General features: G+C 37.4%; 1 protein-coding gene across 1 annotated transcript; it reads right to left on the minus strand.

The window, feature by feature from the left end:
- Positions 1–14959: 14959 nt before the first annotated feature.
- Positions 14960–15946, minus strand: LOC133241826 (olfactory receptor 8B3). Its single transcript, XM_061407744.1, has one exon. It carries the CDS (start codon positions 15902–15904, stop codon positions 14960–14962), a length of 945 nt encoding a protein of 314 aa, XP_061263728.1. The 5' UTR covers positions 15905–15946.
- Positions 15947–20001: the final 4055 nt, after the last annotated feature.

Consider the following 20001-nt stretch of genomic DNA (forward strand, 5'->3'; position numbering starts at 1 on the left):
CAAACAGAAAATTCAGAAAGAATAGGAATGTTCACAAACATTATGCATTCAGTTGTGAACATGCTGATCTTGAGTTCCCAGCTGGACAAGCAAGTAGAAGTATGGGAACCCACAGCAGTATTTTTGCCTGAAAAATCCCATGAACAGAGAAGCCTGGTGGGTTACATAGTCCCTGGGGTCACAAAGAGTTGGACACAACTGAGCAACTAAAAAGAAGTATACAACCCAAATAAGGCTAAATAATGCTCAAGAGGAAGACCAGAATCTGATAAAAAGATCTGGGGACCATTCCCACAGAGTCATGGAGTCGGGCGAACTCAATAAGAAAGAATAAAGAGAGCAGAGACACAAGAAAAATATTTGGAAAATCTTTCGTATGGATTACACATAGGATAATTGAAAACCCAATCATTACTAAAATGAGTCCCAACTATTATTACTAAATCCTTAGAAAGAACAAGAGTACCAAAAATTACTCAGGACAAAATTGAAATGTGTCCCACAAGATAAACATTTTTGGGCTTAGTCTTGATGAGGACCTTAGAGATTCATTAAAGCATGTGTTTTCTATGAACATGTTAGAAGTTTTATTTAGGTGATGCAGAAAACAGAAACACTCCCTCCAAGTTTATATTACATGAAGTCACATTACAAGAAAGTTTATGGCAAAGTGCTAAGCTAAAGTTAAAGGTCATTCTTTCATCTTTAACACAACCAGTATAAATACAGGCAGAGAAATGATTGTAGAGATACTCAGCTTATTTCTAACATTGCAAAACTAACTCATTATCCTCCTTTCTTCTATCTACATAGTGGTCACAGTAGCCTGATGTAGTTATAACAAAATGTGTCAAACAGTTATCCTTTTCACTGAGCTATATCTTTGGCTAATTCCTGGTTTGTTTTCTTAACTCAAGCCCAATATGTTCTAACTTAACAAAGTCAGCAGTAAATTAAGTTTCATACTAGACTATCATGCTGCTGCTGCTGCTAAGTCACTTCAGTCATGTCCAACTCTGTGCGACCCCATAGACGGCAGCCCACCAGGCTCCCCCATCCCTGGGATTCTCCAGGCAAGAACACTGGAGTGGGTTGCCATTTCCTTCTCCAATGCATGAAAGTGAAAGTGAAGTCGGTCTGTCGTGCCTGACTCTTAGCGACCCCATGGACTGCAGTCCACCAGGCTCCTCCGTCCATAGGATTTTCCAGGCAAGAGTACTGGAGTGGGTTGCCATTGCAAGGTGCATAAAATGTAAATCTTTTTTTAACTAAATAGGATTTTAATTTGCAGTATTATGTCACACTGAGCTAAGCTGCTGCAAACATCCAGAATCATTGGCAACCTAGATGTCCATCAGCAGATGAATGGATAAGAAAGCTGTAGTACATATACACAATGGAGTATTATTCAGCCATTAAAAAGAATACATTTGAATCAGTTCTAATGAGGTGGATGAAACTGGGGCCTATTATACAGAGTGAAGTAAGCCAGAAAGAAAAACACCAGTACAGTATACTAACGCATATATATGGAATTTAGAAAGATGGTAATGATAACCCTGTATGCGAGACAGCAAAGAGACACAGATGTATAGAACAGTCTTTTGGACTCTGTGGGAGAGGGAGAGGATGGGATGATTTGGGAGAATGGCATTGAAACATGTATAGTATCATATGTGAAACGAGTCGCCAGTCCAGGCTCGATGCATGATACTGGATGCTTGGGGCTGGTGCACTGGGATGACCAAAGGGATGGTACAGGGAGGGAAGCGGGAGGGGGGTTCAGGACGGGGAACATGTGTACACCTGTGGCAGATTCATGTTGATGTATGGCAAAACCAATACAATATTGTAAAGTAATTAGCCTCCAATTAAAATAAATAAATTTATATTTTAAAAGAAGAAAGAAAATTAAATCTACAAGTGCCAGAAAGGAAATGGGAAGGCAGAATCTAATTCAGCAGATCTGAGGTGGGGTTCTAGATTCTGATTTTTTTTAAAGGTGTAAAGTCTGGTATAAATTCATGTTTTTGCATAGGGACATCTGGTCTTTCTAGCACCAATTGTTATGAAGACTATCATTTCTCCATTGATTGCTTTTGCTCTTTTGTCAAAGGTCGGTTGACTATATTGTGTAGGTCTACTTCCAGATTCTTTTAATCCACTGTCTTTTCCTTCAACACCACACTGACTTGTTGTCTATAGTTTTATAGGGAGTCTTGGGCTTCCCAGGTGGCACAGGTGGTAAAGAACCCGACTGCCAATGCAGGAGACAAAACAGACACAGGTTCATTCCCTGGGTGGGGAAGATCCCCTGTAGGAGAGCATGACAACCCACTCCAGTATTCTTGCCTGGAAAATTCCATGGACGGAGAGCTTGATGGTCCTCGGTCCATAGGGTCCCAAAGAGTCTGATACAGCTGAACTGAATTAACATGCACACACACATAGAATCTTAAAATTGGACAGTCTCTCTCCTGTAACTTTGTTCTCATTCAGTGTTGTATCTGATATTCTGGGTCTTTTGCCTTTCTATATAAACTTTAGAATCAGTTCCTTTTTTTATTTCTTTATTTTATTTATTTGGTTGCTCCAGGTCTTAGTTGCTGCATTGTTGTTGCTTAGTCGCTAAGTTGTGTCCAATTCTTTCGTGACCCCATGCACTGTACCCCACCAGGCTCCTCTGTTCATGGGATTTCCCAGGAAAGAGTACTGGAAAGGGTTGCCATGTCCTTCTCCAGGGGATCTACCCACCCAGGGAGCAAACTCGCATCACCTGCATTGCAGGCAGATTCTTTACCACTGAGCCAACTTTTGTTCATTTGTTTGTTTGGTAGTTCTCACTGTCAATTTTGAGGGATTGTCTACAGAGATAATCATATCATCTGAGAACATAGGCAGCCATATTTCTTTTTTTTCCAGGATGTATTTAAAAACTGTTTAAAGTTATCATTCCAAGATATAGGCTCAAATATTGATATGTTTGAAAAAATGTACCTCGGCATCCTTTGTCCTAAGGAAAATCAAACCAAAATTATAATGAGATACCACTGCATATACACCAGAATGGTTAAAATTAATAAGACTGTCTACACCAAGTGTACATTTGGATGTGGCACTCCTGGAGCTTTCATACACTGCTTTTAGAAGAGAAAATTTGGATAGATACTAACACATATATATGGAATTTAGAAAGACGGTAACAATAACCCTGTGTACGAGACAGCAAAAGAGACACTGATGTATAGATCAGTCTTATGGACTCTGTGGGAGAGGCAGAGGATGGGGAGGTTTGGGAGAATGGCATTGAAACATGTATAATATCATGTATGAAACGGGTCGCCAGTCCAGGTTCGATGCACGATACCGGATACTTGGGGCTGGTGCACTGGGATGACCCAGAGGGAGGATATGGGGAGGGAGGAGGGAGGAGGGTTCAGGATGGGGAACACAGGTATACCTGTGGCAGATTCATTTCGATATTTGGCAAAACTAATACAATTATGTAAAGTTCAAAAATAAAATAAAATTTTAAAAAATTAAAAAAAAGAAAGCAAAATGGTATTTTCTAATAAAGCTGCACACATAGGTAGCATCTGATCCAGACATTCCACCACTGTTATACACCCAGAAAAATTAGTGCATGTAAAAAAAAAATACTTGTACAAGAATGTTTACTGAGGTTTTACTTTAATAGCCAAATTTCCATCAAGGAAATCAAATTGTAGAAAATACATTCAATGAGATATTTCTCAGGAAAAAAAAAAATGCTCTATCACATGTGCCAATGTGGTTGAAATACAAAAATCATTATGTAGAACAAAGACAGAAGACCCAAAAAGAGTATAAACAGTATGATTTTATTTGTAAGATTTTTGTTGTTCTTGTTGTTGATACAAGGAATAATGACTTTATTCAGGAAGCCAGCAGACCAAGAAGATGATGGACTAGTGTTCCAAAGAACCATTTTACCTGAGTTAGAATTCAGGCTTTTTTTGTACTAAAAGGAGAAGACGTGTGACTGGTTGTTGCGGACTTCTTTTTTTTTTTAATATAAATTTATTTATTTTAATTGGAGGCTAATTACAATATTGTATTGGTTTTGCTATACATCAACATGCATCCGCCACAGGTATACACATGTTCCCCATCCTGAACCCCCCTCCCTCCTCCCTCCCCGTACCATCCTTCTGGGTCATCCCAGTGCACCATCCCTGAGTATCCTGTATCATGCATTGATCCTGGACTGGTGATTCATTTCACATATGATATTATACATGTTTCAATGCCATTCTCCCAAATCATCCCACCCTCTCCCTCTCCCACAGAGTCCAAAAGACTGTTCTATACATCTGTGTCTCTTTTGCTGTCTCACATACACGGTTATCATTACCATCTTTCTAAATTCCATATATATGTGTTAGTATGCTGTATTGGTGTTTTTCTTTCTGGCTTACTTCACTCTGTATAATAGGCTCCAGTTTCATCCATCTCATTAGAACTGATTCAAATGTACTCTTTTTCATGGCTGAGTAACACTCCATTGTGTATATGTACCATAGCTTTCTTATCCATTCGTCTGCTGATGGACATCTAGATTTCTTCCATGTCCTGGCTATTATAAACAGTGCTGCGATGAACACTGGGGTACACATGTCTCTTTCAATTCTGGTTTCCTCGATCTGTATGCCCAGCAGTGGGATTGCTGGATTGTGTGGCAGTTCTATTTCCAGTTTTTTAAGGAATCTCCACACTGTTCTCGGAGAAGGCAATGGCACCCCACTCCAGTACTCTTGCCTGGAAAATCCCATAGACTGAGCGGCCTGGTGGGCTGTAGTCCATGGGGTCGCTAGGAGTCAGACACGACTGAGCGACTTCACTTTCACTTTCATGCATTGAAGAAGGAAATGGCAACCCACTCCAGTGTTCTTGCCTGGAGAATCCCAGGGACGGGGGAGTCTGGTGGGCTGTTGTCTATGGTGGTCGCATGGAGTCGGGCACGACTGGATCGACTTAGCAGCAGCAGCAGCAGCCGCCGCCACACTGTTCTCCATAGTGGCTGTACTAGTTTGCATTCCCACCAACAGTGTAAGAGGGTTCCCTTTTCTCTACACCCTCTCCAGCATTTACTGTTTGTAGACTTTTGGATAGCAGCCATTCTGACTGGCGTGAAATGGTACCTCATAGTGGTTTTGATTTGCATTTCTCTGATAATGAGTGATGTTGAGCATCTTTTCATGTGTTTGTTAGCCATCTGTGTGTCTTCTTTGGAGAAATGTCTGTTTAGTTCTTTGGCCCATTTTTTGATTGGGTCGTTTATTTTTCTGGAATTGAGCTGCAGGAGTTGTTTGTATATTTTTGAGATTAATTCTTTGTCAGTTGCTTCCTTTGCTATTATTTTCTCCCATTCTGAAAGCTGTCTTTTCACCTTGCTTATAGTTTCCTTCGTTGTGCAAAAGATTTTAAGTTTAATTAGGTCCCATTTGTTTATTTTTTATTTTATTTCCATTACTCTGGGAGGTGGGTCATAGAGGATCCTGCTGTGATTTATGTTGGAGAGTGTTTTGCCTATGTTCTCCTCTAGAAGTTTTATAGTTTCTGGTCTTACATTTAGATCTTTAATCCATTTTGAGTTTATTTTTGTGTATGGTGTTAGAAAGTGTTCTGGTTTCATTCTTCTACAAGTGGTTGACCAGTTTTCCCAGCACCACTTGTTAAAGAGATTGTCTTTAATCCATTGTATATTCTTGCCTCCTTTGTCAAAGATAAGGTGTCCATAGGTGCATGGATTTATCTCTGGGCTTTCTATTTTGTTCCACTGATCTATATTTCTGTCTTTGTGCCAGTACCATACTGTCTTGATGAATGTGGCTTTGTAGTAGAGCCTGAAGTCAGGCAGGTTGATTCCTCCAGTTCCATTCTTCTTTCTCAAGATAGCTTTGGCTATTCAAGGTTTTTTGTATTTCCATGCAAATTGTGAAATTATTTATTCTAGCTCTGTGAAAAATACCATTGGTAGCTTGATAGGGATGTAAGATTTTTTAAGAACAGGAAAAATTACTCTGAAGTGACAGAAATGAGACTTGTTACCTCAACTGCATGGGAGTTCCCTATTGATTAGAAAGTGACATACAGGAAATTTATGGGGTCATGGAAATGTTCCATATCTTTTTCTGGGTGGTAATTAAATAAGTTTATACTTAGGTAAAAAGTCATTAATCTGTATATCTCATATTTTTATATTTTATCATATGTAAATTAGGCCTCATAAATTACAATTTGAAATGTTTTTATAAAACTTTATAAGTAAAATTAGTGTAAAAACTTATAGAGCTTAAAAATTTAAACAATATATTGTTCAGCAGACCACTTAGCAATTATTATGGAAGACTAGTCTGTTTCAGCAATACATCTCTAATCTGTAACATTAGTATGGGGTAGACTCATCTACACCTTTCCATACCACCCTTAGAGACAGACCAGATGGGTCAATAGTCTTATACAAGATTTTGCTTGGGTGTTTCCATAAAGGATATTCCGACTTATATTGAATCCATGTCCCAAACCCGAGGAAATTCAATGAAGTTGACATAAAGTAAGAAACCCTAGAAAAAGAATAATCAGAATCAACTGGGACATTAACTTCTTCCCATTTAATCTTGTGCTCCATAAGCTCTGCCAATTGTCACTGTTGGCATTTCTATCACCAAGAGTGACAGTCAAGCTTGTCTCCTTAAAAAAAAAAAATAATACAAATAATTTTAGTTTAAAGATATGGCAACCTTCATGTTTAACAGCAAATCCGACTGAAAACTAGCTTAAAACCAAGTATGCAAAAAACAGGAAAACTCAATCCAATGAGGAAAAACCTCAATCTCTAGAAACATGCTAAAAATAACACATATTTTAAAGTTAATAGATAAGAAAAAAGAGCTGTTATTAATATATGTTATACATTCAATGAAAACTTTGCATGTTAAGGAAAGACATAAAGATATGGAAAAAAAAAAACTGATTTCCTTGATCTGAAAAATACAATGTATGAAATGGAAAAATGTGCCAAATCCAAAAAAATACATAATCCCAAAATAATCATGAGAAAAACACTAGAAATCCCAATTGAGGGATATTCTACAAAATGTTGCTCTTGTTGTTTAGTCGCTCAGTCTTGTCTGACTTTTTAGTGACCCCCGTAGACTGTAGCTTGCCAGGCTTCTCTGTCCATGGGACTTTCCAGGCAAGAATACTGGAGTGGGTTGCCATTTCCTTCTCCAGGGGATCTTCCTGACCTAGAGATGGAACCTGCATCTCCTGCCCCTGTCTCCTGCATTGCAGACAGGTTCTCTTACTGCTGAGCCTCCAGGGAAGCCCATTCTACAAAATACCGAATACTCTTCAAAACTGTCAAACTCATCCAAAACATGGGAGGTCTGAGAAAAGGCACCAGCCAAGAGGAACCCAAGGAGACATAATTAATCAATGCACTGCAGTATTCTGAATGGGATCTTAGGATGGAAAAAGAACATTAGGTAAAAACTAAGAAAATTGAGATAAAGTATGGACTTTAATAATAATGTATCACTATTGGTTCATTAACTGATGAATGTATCACACTGCTAAGCCATGAGGGAAGCCCGATGTAAGATAGCAAGAGGAACCAGACTCTCTACTACATTAACAATTTTTCTGTAAATTTAAAACAATTCCAAAATAAAAAATGTGTGTAAAAATAAATGTGTTGAATGGAGTTAACACCACATCAGAAGAAATGATGAGCTGATGGGTAAACTTAAATTAGAGCAATAGAAACTACCCAAAATGAAATCCAGAGAGAAAAAAAGAACAACAAAAATATGAACACGGCATCAATGAGCCCTAAGACATCAAGCAACCTCCTATGTTTGTAACTGGAGTTTCAGACCACAAGGAGGAGGAGTGGGAGAAAAATACTTGAAGACATAACAGCTGAAGACATTCACCTAAAGTATACAGTGAACACCCCCTGACCGCCTAATCTGAGAACAAAGTTGACTACATAAGCTATTTAACAATTGTCATTTCTGGTATCGTTGGGCTAGGTTATTGGATCTACCACCTACTCAAAACCAGCTAAAAATACTGAAAAAAGGTATTCTATTTTATGAATGGCTTTTGATCACATAAATTTTGGATTATTTATTAATTGTAAATACATGTTTTAGAAACTATTTAGGGTCATATTTGATGGTAAAATCAGAAAAGCTGGTATATTCATTATATGCTTCTGCTGCTGCTGTCACTTCAGTCGTGTCTGACTCTGTGCGACCCCATAGACGGCAGCCCACCAGGCTCCCCGTCTCTGGGATTCTCCAGGCAAGAACACTGGAGTGGGTTACCATTTCCTTCTCCAATGCATGAAAGTGAAAAGTGAAATTGAAGTCGCTTAGTTGTGTCCGACTTTTAGCGGCCCCATGGACTGCAGCCCACCAGCTTCCTCTGTCCGTGGGATTTTCCAGGTAAGAGTACTGAAGTGGGGTGCCATTGCCTTCTCCCATTATATGCTATAGTAAAGTAAATTAACCAAAAAACCAAAAACATCTCTTAAATGAAATGTATGATTTTTATTAGATAAAAAACCCAAATAAAATATATTCATAATTCTAAATAAAAATTTGTACTTGCTTTCAGAATACAATTTTTTTGTATCAGGCTTTGTAGTTGAAATAGTCATTTTCAATTCTTGATCAATAGTTTTTAATTTCTTTTATAACCATCAATGAGAAACTTTATATGTGTAAGAGACAGAGTTTAAATCATTCTTGCCACCATTGAAAACTTTGCTCTCAAAATCATATTTAAATAATGTGAGTTATTTTCTTTTTACTTACAAATTTAATGTTCAACAAATTTAGAACTAATTTTATTTTTTCATTGCCAATATTTAAAAATAACAAATCTAATTTTCAGGAGTCTTATGCATTCTTAGAGCAATCACACTGCATCTAGTTTACATGCCATGAAAAGGACAAATTGGCTGGAGATAGATGGAAGTATCTGACATGGGGAGACAGAGACTGGAGCACCTACTTGGGGATGGAATCCCAAGCATCAGGATTCCCTGCCCAGCCTCCCACCACCGTAAGCTGAGCACCACAAGTCTGAGCACCTGAAACAAACACCTCCAGCAGCTGTGTGGAACTCCTGACCACAATAGGCACTGTCCCCTTTGTGTGTGACTGTCGTGGCTGGTGACCAGGTGGCGGAGTACTGCTTTGGTTGAGCTGTTGAGATAGAGCAGAGAATGCCTCACTTGGCTGACCATGCTTGTCGATGACCAGAGTATGGTATATGCCACCACATCAGACACACTCTGTTCTTACCCTTCTGAGGGCATCTATCTAGCATATATTTTAGGCTCTGTTCATCTAGGGATTCCACATGAATAAAACAAACTTTTTTTCCCAAAAAAAAATAGTATGCATGAAGCATATGCAGAAGGACAATAAAGCCATATATGACATTACTTGTATCTTCAAGAAATTCATCAATTTACAGACATAATACTTCCAAATATCCTAAAGGTATCTTTAAAATGCTTAATATATTGAAATAATTTTTACATCAAATTCTATAGTTATAATTATTTCTAAAACACTACATTTAAAGCTTCAAACATTTTAATTTTATATGAATTGTGGTTTTAATATTTTTAAATGATCAATTTATACAGGCTGATCTACAGAATATAAAGTCATCCTGCAAAATAAGCCTGCTGAATCACAGACCGGGCCAGGCATTTGCTAACTCATACTTCCAGCAGTGTGTTCTGGGCACTTGGATATCACATTCAGACTGCAAGTCATGTGTCATGCCTGCAACTATATTTTGCCTAGATAAACCAACATACTCCCCAAAAGTGTGTGAAACTGGTAAGCCACAAATATGTATGGCCCTTTACTTGGCTGGACAGGGCCAACCACTCATGGAAGTGTGTCTCTCCCCCCATGTTCTGTTTGCCTGGTTCTACTACACCCTCAGCTAAATCCTCCCATGCAGTGAAAATAGGACTACCAGAATACCTAGATTTAATCTTACCAACTCAATAACTTCAAAGAGAAAAGCCTGTTTAAACAATTTTGGCAGAAAAGACTAAAGCCAAATAACTGTTCCTGATTAATCACTGTCATCAAGGTTAGACTGGATATGTTTTGTGAAGGGTCAAGTCAGTCCAACACATAAAATGTGTTCCATTTCAAATTCCAGTCAAAAAATATAGCATACTACACACATCCTACAGAGGACATTTTTTTTAAAAGAGAATTGGATATATAGACACAGAGTATGAGAAGCAGCAGGGAAAAATATAAAGACTAATATCCTATTAAAAAATAAATACTACTTTCAGGACTGATGGAACAAAAGAAAGAGTAAGAAGCATTACCAAATTCTAGAATCTCAGAGGAGAAGCTCTACAGGATTGGTGCTTGGATTAATGGAGGGTTTGAAGATGCCCCACAGCTGGTACCTGGACCTCCGAAATAGAGACTCCACCAAGAGGTTGCAAGATCTAACATGGAGGGAGACCCTGAAGAAAACCTGACAAGTGCTTGAGCCACTCAAGGGGCAAAAGTCTGGACAATGATGTGAGGGAGCACAGTACCACTGGTAAGGGACTGTTGAACAGCTATCTACCATATCTAAGGGGTGCACCAAGTTAAGCACATTCCCATGGGCTTATTGGCCATTTGCACGTTCCTTTGGGATATGCCTTTCAAATCATTTGAGAACATATGATATGGTCTTTTTATCACTGAGACAAATTTTAATTAAATTGTTACATATCCTAGTTATAATACCTTTATCATATATATGTATTGCAAATATTCTTCCAATCTGCAGCCTGCCTCTAAATATTTTTTGATACATAGATGCTCTAATTTAAATGAAACTCATTTTTTTTTCTTTTAGGTTTAGTGTTTTCCAGAATATGTGCAAGAAATTTGTGCCTACATTAACATATTTTCTATGTTTTCTTCTAGAAGCTTCAAATGACAGTTTTATGTATATAGTTTTGATCCATTTAAAATTAACTTTGTGTATGACGTGAGGTAGAAATCAAAGTTTACTTTTCCTCATGATTAATTAGCATTTTTCAGCATCAATTGCTTAATTTGTCTTTACCTCCAGGTTAACATAGTTGCTTGGCTAAAAGTCAATAAACTATGTAAGTAAGGATCTGTTTCTAAATATTCTGTGTGTCCCATGGATTTATTTGTCTATATTTATAACAAAACCAATCTGTTTTGATTACCATATCCTAAAAATAAGCTTTAAAATCAGTTAGTGTTATATGTTATTTTGAGTTCTCCAAGAAACAGATGCTAAGAAATGATTAGACTTCCAAGACATATACTGTGGTAAGTGTCTGTGAAAGATAAAATGGGAAGGAGTGGGTGTCAGCAAAAAAGTTTTCAGACCAGGATGAAAGTGTGACACCTACGAAAGGAGAGTGGGAAGGAAGAATTTGGTAGAAAAAGCTCAGATTACAGTGTGGTTCAAAAAAAGTCTCAAATAGTATGATAAGAAGTCCCTAAGCAAAGACTGCCTATCAGAAGATATCTATGTTACAAAGATAATGGCCAGCTCCATTATGACCCACCATGCTAAGTCAATGGTTGAGAACATCTTAGAGGAAACATGGACTCTACCTAAACACTATGTTGGATCCAAGGGAATATCAGTTACAGACAATGATGTGCCCCACAAATGGTTCTGCTAAAAAGGGATTAGCAGCACTTATCCATGGCTGCCACATTTCACTCCCCAAAAGAAATTAAATCCCAAAGTTCTTTCTGATTTCTTATTATTGTAATTATTATATTCTATTATTATTTATAACATTTTATTTATTAATAAATAAATTTATTATTGTTATCCAAACAAGATAATCCAATTAAGAATTTTGTGACCTACCACTACATATGATACTCTACATATATGAATGGGAAAACTATAGGGAGAAACATCTAGGTAAATGTATTTATTATCTCATTGGTGAAACAACATTTAAGTAGTTTCAGGAAATGTTGATATAGTTTATTGTATTAATACACACCTTTGATAATACTTCAGTGGATAAGTGAAACATGGCTAAAATGTTTTTCCTAACACTATGTGTAGTATTTTCCTAATGTGATGATGAAATTTACAGTAAAACCATATGCCTTTTTCAAAATATTTTGTGTCAAGTAGATAGTAATAAATACAAATTTGATGACAAACTGCCCATCATACTTATTGGGATCCTGAGATACATATGTATTATTCCTCTAATCACCCTCTCTTAATGCTATGTTTGACAATAAATGGTAGGATTGCATGTATTCTCTTGAGTACTAAATGCATTTGCCTGATAGAGGTTCTCAGAAGCAGGTGGCAGATGAAACAGATTTTTGTTATTTTCAAAGAGAACAAGAAAAGCAAGATCAAAGGAAAAGTGTTACAAAAAATAGAACAAAATATCAAATATGAAACGACGCCAGTCCAGGTTGGATGCAGGATACAGGATGCTTGGGACTGGTGCACTGGGATGACCCAGAGGGATGGTACAGGGAGGGAGGTGGGAGGGGGATTCAGGATGGGGAACACATGTACACCCGTGGCAGATTCATGTTGATGTATGGCAAAATCAATACAGTATTGTAAAATAATTAGCCTCCAATTAAAATAAATGTATATTAAAAAATAGAATGGAATGGCATCAGGTGGACCTGTTTCTACATTAAGCTGTTTACAATTTGCAATGAAGACATTTCTTTAAATCCCTCTGACTATCATTTTGGTTCAGCCACTCAGTCATGTCCAACTCTTTGTGACCCTATGGACTGCAAGCTTCCCTGTCCACCACCAACTCCCGGGGCTTGCTCAAACTCATGTCCATCGAGTCACTGATGTCATCCAACTCTCATCCTCTGTCATCCCCTTCTCCTCTTGCCTTTAATTTTGCCCAGCATCAGGGTCTTTTCTAATGAGTCAGTCCTTCACATCAGGTGGCCAAAGTATTGGAGTTTCAGCTTCAGCATCAGTCCTTCCAATGAATATTCAGGACTAATTTCTTTTATGATTGACTGGTTTGAATTGCCTGCAGTCCAAGGGACTCAAGAGTCTTCTCCAACATCACAGTTCAAAAGCAAAACTTCTCTGGCGTTCAGCTTTCTTTATGCTCCAACTCTCACATCCACACATGACTATGGGAAAAACCATAGCTTTGACTAGATGGACCTTTGTCAGCAAAGTAATGTCTCTGCTTTTTAATATACTGTCTAGGTTGGTCACAGCTTTTCTTCCAAGGAGCAAGCATCTTTTAATTTCATGGCTTCAGTCACCATCTGCAGTGACTTGGGACCCCATGCCATTGTTTCCATTGTTTCCCCATCTATTTGTCAAGAAGTGATGGAACCCAAAGCCATGATCTTATTTTTTAGAATGTTGAGTTTTAAGCCAGCTTTTTCACTCACCTTTTTCACTTTCATCAAGAGGCTCTTTAGTTCCTCTTCACTTTCTGTCATAAGGGTGGTGTTGATTATGTACCTGAGGTTATTGGTATTTCTCTCAGCAATCTTGATTCCAGCTTGTGCTTCATGCAGCCTGGCATTTTGCATGATGTACACTGCATAGAAGTTAAATAAGCAGGGTGACAATATGCAGCTTTGACATACTCCTTTCCCAATTTGGAACCAGTCCATTGTTCCATGTCCGGTTCTAACTATTGCTTCTGGATCTGCAGAGAGATTTCTCAGGAGGCAGGTCGTGTGTTCTGGTATTCCCATCTCTTGAAGAATTTTCCACAGTTTATTGTGATTGACACACTCAATGGTTTTAGGGTAGTCAATGAAGCAGAAGTAAATGTTTTTCTGGAACTCTTGCTTTTTCTGTGATCCAACGGATGTTGGCAATTTGATCTCTGGTTCCTCTGCCTTTTCTAAATCCAGCTTGAATATCTGGGAGTTCTCAGTTCATTTACTGTTGAAGCACAGCTTGTAGAATTTTGAGCATTACTTTACTGGCGTGTAATATGAGTGCAATCACGTGGTAGTTTGAACATTCTTTGGCATTGCCTTTCTTATGGGATTGGAATGAAAACTGACCTTTTCCATTCCTGTGGGCACTGCTGAGTTTTCCACATTTGCTGGCATATTAAGTGCAGCACTTTTAATAGCATCATCTTTTAGGATTTAAAATAGCTCAGCTGGAATTCCATCACTTCCACTAGCTTTGTTTGTAGTGATGCTTCCTAAGGCCCACTTGACTTCTCATTCCATGATGTCTGGTTCTAGGTGAGTGATCATACCATTGTGGTTATCTGGGTTATGAAGATCTTTTTTGTATAGTCCTTCTGTGTATTCTTGCCACCTCTTCTTAATATCTTCTGCTTCTGTTAGGTCCATACCATTTCTATTCTTTATTGAGCCCATATTTGCATGAAATGTTCCCTTGGTATCTCTAATTTTCTTGAAGGGATCTCTAGTCTTTCCCATTCTATTTTTTTCCTCTATTCCTTTGCACTGATCGCTGAGGAAGGCCTTCTGACTATACCAGTAACAATATTGTTTCATAAAAGAATTTTTCTGTAGTGTTTGGCACTTTTGTGTTTAGACCATCAAACTCTAATTTTATCTTTATGTATTTAAGAAACACCACACTTGTTCAATTTGGAATAGCCCATTAGTCAAAGGTAGTTTGACAAAAATCAATTCATATTTTCCTTTTATAAAGATGCCATTAGTTGTTTACTAAAACTGTTACAAGTTAGAAGAGATATGTAGGAATGAGACAAGAACAGCTACAAGAAAAATGATAAGACAAGTCTATTACACCACACATAATATAATCCGTAGAGGTAATGCAATTTTGAACAAATCTCATGATAGATAATAAAAATTAAGTACAAAATTGAATGTCTTTACATTATTGTTACTAATTAGAACATGTTTATCCTCTGGATTTTAAATACGGATCTCCTCAGTGCAACTTTTACATCTTTGTTTCTCAAACTATAAATCAAAGGATTGAGCATGGGCACCACATTAGTATAGAAGACAGAAGAAATTTTTCCCTGCTCCATAGAACCGGGAGAAGAATATTTAAGGTACATGAATGCCGCTGAACCAAAAAAAAGAGAAAGAGCAATCATGTGGGAGCTACAGGTACTAAAGGCTTTCGATCTTCCTTGAGAAGATTTGATATGAAGAATGCTAGTAAGGATGAAGATGTAAGAAATTAGGATGGTGAAACTGGGTACTGTGATGTTAATACCCACGACAATGAGAACTACCACCTCATTGACATAGGTGCTGGTACAAGAGAGTTGGAGGAGTGGGAGGATGTCACACAAGTAATGGTTGATGACATTCACATTGCAGAAGGTTAGTCTAAGCATGCACCCTGTGTGGGCAGACGCTCCAGCAAACCCCATCACATATGCAGCCAAAGAGAGCACCAAACAGACATGATGGGACATGGAGACCTTATACAGCAGGGGATTACAGATGGCCACATAGCAATCATAGGCCATTGAGGTCAACATATAGCACTCAGAGATGACAAAAAAGAGAAAGAAAAACAGCTGAGTCATGCACCCCACATACGAGATGGTATTCTCCCTGAATACAAAGTTCATCAGCATCTTGGGGGTGAAAACAGAAGAGTAACAGAGATCAATGAAGGACAGGTTGAAGAGGAAATAGTACATGGGGGTATGGAGGTGAGAATTTAGACCAATAAGAATGATCAAGCCCAGGTTGCCCACCATGGTGACAACAAAGATCACTACAAACAGGTGAAAGAGGGGTTGCTGGAGCTCTGGACGGTCTGTTAATCCAGCAAGAATAAATTCAGTCACTAAGGAGTCATTTCTAGTCAGCATTCTCAACTTCAGAAATCTGTGAGAACAGAAGAAAATTTCATTAGTAGGGAACACAGCTCTGTCCTTTACAAACTCACTTTCACATGAGCTTTATTTATGAGAAAGAATCTCAATCTGGCAGAAATCATGTAAACACTTCTTTGCCTCATAGTGTCTTGAAGCCACACAGTTCTCAACATTTAAATTACTGTCTTTTGAATGAACTGCATGTGACAAACAACTGTTCTATCTTCACTAGAAAACAGAGAGATACAGTAGCTGAGGAACTTGCTGATGGGCTTCAGCAGTGGGAAGGTATCCCCAGTTCTCCCCATATTCATCTGATTTACCACTTCCTACTTTCTACTCATGTTTCCACCATCCTACTACACACTGCAGGTTCCTTCAAAAAGGGATTCCTACAGGGAAAAGACCATGCAGATATTCTGCAACCAGGAAGTCTCTCATAGTCTCTAAAGTTTCAGATACTTAAAGAATCCAGGAAGTAAAAAATTGGTAACAGATATTGAGGTGAACCTTGATATCTGAAATTTTACACTTAACCATACATTTCAGGGTTTCCACACACTGCCCTCCTCTGTTCTGTCCTAGTTGCACAGAGACTGAATAAAGGAATTTGGATGTTCTTTCCTAGGTTTTATAGGATGGCAAGAATGAGAAAATAATGAATTTGAGTGCTGATTAAGTTAGTTGTTAAGTTTCTGAAAACATTTCAAGCTGTATACTTACTAGCAAAGGATACCTTGTTATATCTCAGTGAAAAGGATAACTGTTTGACACATTTTGTTATAACTAAATCAGGCTACTGTGACCATTAAGTAGATAGGAGAAAGGAAGGTAATGAGTTAGTTTTGCAATGTAAGAATAAGTTGAGTATCTCCACACTCATTCTCTGCCTGTATTTATACTGGTTGTATTAAAGATGAAAGAATGATCTTTAACTCTAGCTTGGTACCTTGCCTAAACTTTACTGTAATGTTGACTTCATGTAATATAAACTTAAAGGGAGTGTTTTTGTTTCCTGTATCACCTAAATAAGAGTTCTTAACATTTTCATAGAAAACACATGCTTTAATGAATCTCTAAGGTCCTCATCAAGACTAATCCCAAAAATGTCAACTTGTTGTTTTTCAGTAACCAAGGCATGTCTGACTCTTTGTGTACAGTACATCTCAATTTTAAAAAAAATTAGGAAAAAAAACAAATCTCTTCTGATATTGCTATGTTCTGGATTTGTCACTTGAAACTGCTATAATTCTCTTGCTACTAGAATGAAGATAAAGCCAAGACAGAGGCTATGCTGAGAACAATACAGGCAGTAGAGTCAGAGCTCCTGACTTTGGACTTTTGGGTTATTCAATATAAATACTTTCCTCATTTTCAGAGGAATTTAGCAAAATACAGAAACTTGGTTAACTCACTCTCCATCCATTGACAGAACTCAGTGCTGACCCTTTATGCATGTTTCACCTCCAATGTCTTGGAAGAAGAACTGGCCTAGGGGATATCAAAGCCGAGTGGATGTACCCACAGAATCTTCTTCTTTCACAGGCAAAGAATCATGGCATAAATCTCACAGTCTCAATGTTCCAAGAGTCAGTCTATGATTTATATCAAACTTGTAGCTATAAATTTACCAAGAGATTTTGAAAGGAAACCACAGGCAGACATCTGAATCATCATGTCATAGAGCACATGGCATTTGCTTAAGGTTTACAATTTTTTTGAACCTGATTAGAAATCCAGGTACAGGTGCCCCCAGGGACCTTCCCATCATGATAAACTCTGCAGGGAAGAAATCAGTGTGTATGTTTACACCCTAACTGTGACAGTAAATGTTAATTTCCCATCACAGATTATACATTCCCCAGAGCATAAAAGAAATGATTCTCTGCCCTCCCTTATAAAGATGCAAATAATTCATGTCATTGAAAATTCACTAATTATAATTCTAGGCAACATTAGTTTTAAGAATTTTATTTTTTTTTATTTTATTTTATTTTTAAACTTTACTTAATTGTATTAGTTTTGCCAAATATCAAAATGAATCCATCACAGGTATACATATGCTCCCCATTTAGTTCATAAAGATATACAAACATTTAAGGAAAGATTATTTACTATGGCCCTTTACAAACTCCCTGGTGGCTCAGCTGGTAAAGAATCTGCCTGCAATGTGAGAGAACTGGGCTTGATCCCTGGGTTGGGAAGATCCCCTGGAGAAGGGAAGGACTACCCACTCCAGAATTCTGGTCTACAGAATTCCATGGACTCTATAGTCCATGGGATCGCAAAGAGTCAGACACAACTGAGCCACTTTCACTTACAATAATTGAATCTCTTTAAATAATCAGCTTATGAAAATGTTATAGACATAAACCAAAGGATTTTTAATTGATTTCAGAGGTTATTGTTTAATAAATCACTATTTACTATAAGAATAATCCCATAGAAATTTACTTTCAGATATTCTGACTCAATATGTGTTTGATAGATTAAAATTAAATCTATGACAAAAATCCCTGTAAATAAGCCTCATTATAAAGAAGTATGACTAAAATTCCCATGTATGTATTAGCTTACAGTTATACTTGTGAGACCATGGAGAAGGAAATGGCAACGCACTACAGTATTCTTGCCTGGAGAATCCCATGGGCCAAGGAGCCTGGTGGGCTACAATCCATGGGGTCACAAAGAGTTGGACATGACTGAGTGACTAACACACACACACACACACACACACAAGCTGTGAGAAGAAAATTTTATTTAGAAATTATTATTGAGTCCCACAAAATTTCAAAAACATTGGATAGATTTCCTTGAAATCCACCCAACTTCCTACCACAGCAACTGTAGAATAAAAGGAAAACTATAGACTCTATTTAGCTTTGAGAAATTTTATATGCAGCACATGTTTCTGTCTGACCTATGTGATTTGATGACTTTTATAGATTCATGTAGCTACCACCACAATCATACACAGAACTCATTTACTAACATAAAGGAACTCCCTTACATTACTCCTTTACAGTCACACCTATCCCCTCCCACCTTCATCTCTGTCTTCTAAAAACCACTAACTTATTTGTTCTTCATCTCTATAGGTGGGTTGTTAAGACAACAAATGAAACTATACAATATATAACTTCTGATATTGGCCTTTTCCCCTAAGCATGATGCTCTTAAGTCCATCCTAGTTGTATCAACAGCTTGTCCTTTTATTGCTGAGTGGTATTCCATTTTATACAACCCACATTTATTCAAACTTCTGTAATAAGTTAAAAATTACTAGGTTCTTGTTTAATGCAAAGCTAAATCTGTTTTATTTATGGAAAGTGTTTCAGGGGCAGGGGATATAAGATGTTCAGACTGGTTCTTCTTGTAATATTCTTTTTTAAATAAGTTTTATGGTGGCATAATTTAGATACAATAACATGCTCTCATTTTAAGAATACAATTCAACAACTTTCAAAAGAATACAGTTACATTAAAGACCACCATGGTCAAGAATTAGAGAATTTCCATCACCCCCTAAAGTTCCCTTATCCTCGTTAACAATCCATCCCGTCATTTTTAATCATGAAAGAATGTTGAAAGTTCTCAAATGTTTTTCCTGCAGCTACTGAAATATTATATGATTTTTATCTTTCATTCTAGTAATCTTGTATAGCACACTTACTGATTAGTGTATGTTGAACCACTCTTGCATTCCATGGTTAAATCCCACTTGACTACAGGGCATGATTTTTTAACGTGCTATTGAACTGGTCTGTCAGAATTCTGTTGAGAATTTTTGCATCTATATTCATCAGAGACATCGGCTTGTAGTTTTCTTTTCTTATAGTGTCTTTACCTGATGTTGGTGAGAGGATAATTCTGGTTGTAAAATAGTTTTGAGAGTGTTCTCTTTCTTCCACTTGGGAAAAGTTTGAGAAGTTTTAGCATTTATTCTTATTTAAACATTTGACAGGTGGGAAAGGAGTAACTTCATAGTGTTTCACCAGTAATACCATTTATTTTCTGGTCCTGGGGTTTTCTTTGTTGGGAGGTTTCTGATTATTGATTCAATCTCCTTACTTGTCATTGATCTGTTTAGA

Source organism: Bos javanicus, chromosome 29, assembly GCF_032452875.1.
Source record: "Bos javanicus breed banteng chromosome 29, ARS-OSU_banteng_1.0, whole genome shotgun sequence".
In the NCBI taxonomy this organism is placed as follows: domain Eukaryota; kingdom Metazoa; phylum Chordata; class Mammalia; order Artiodactyla; family Bovidae; genus Bos; species Bos javanicus.

Bases quoted from the DNA above. Each gene is read 5' to 3' on its own strand.
- LOC133241826 (XM_061407744.1), bottom strand. From the start codon at position 15,904: ATGCTGACTAGAAATGACTCCTTAGTGACTGAATTTATTCTTGCTGGA.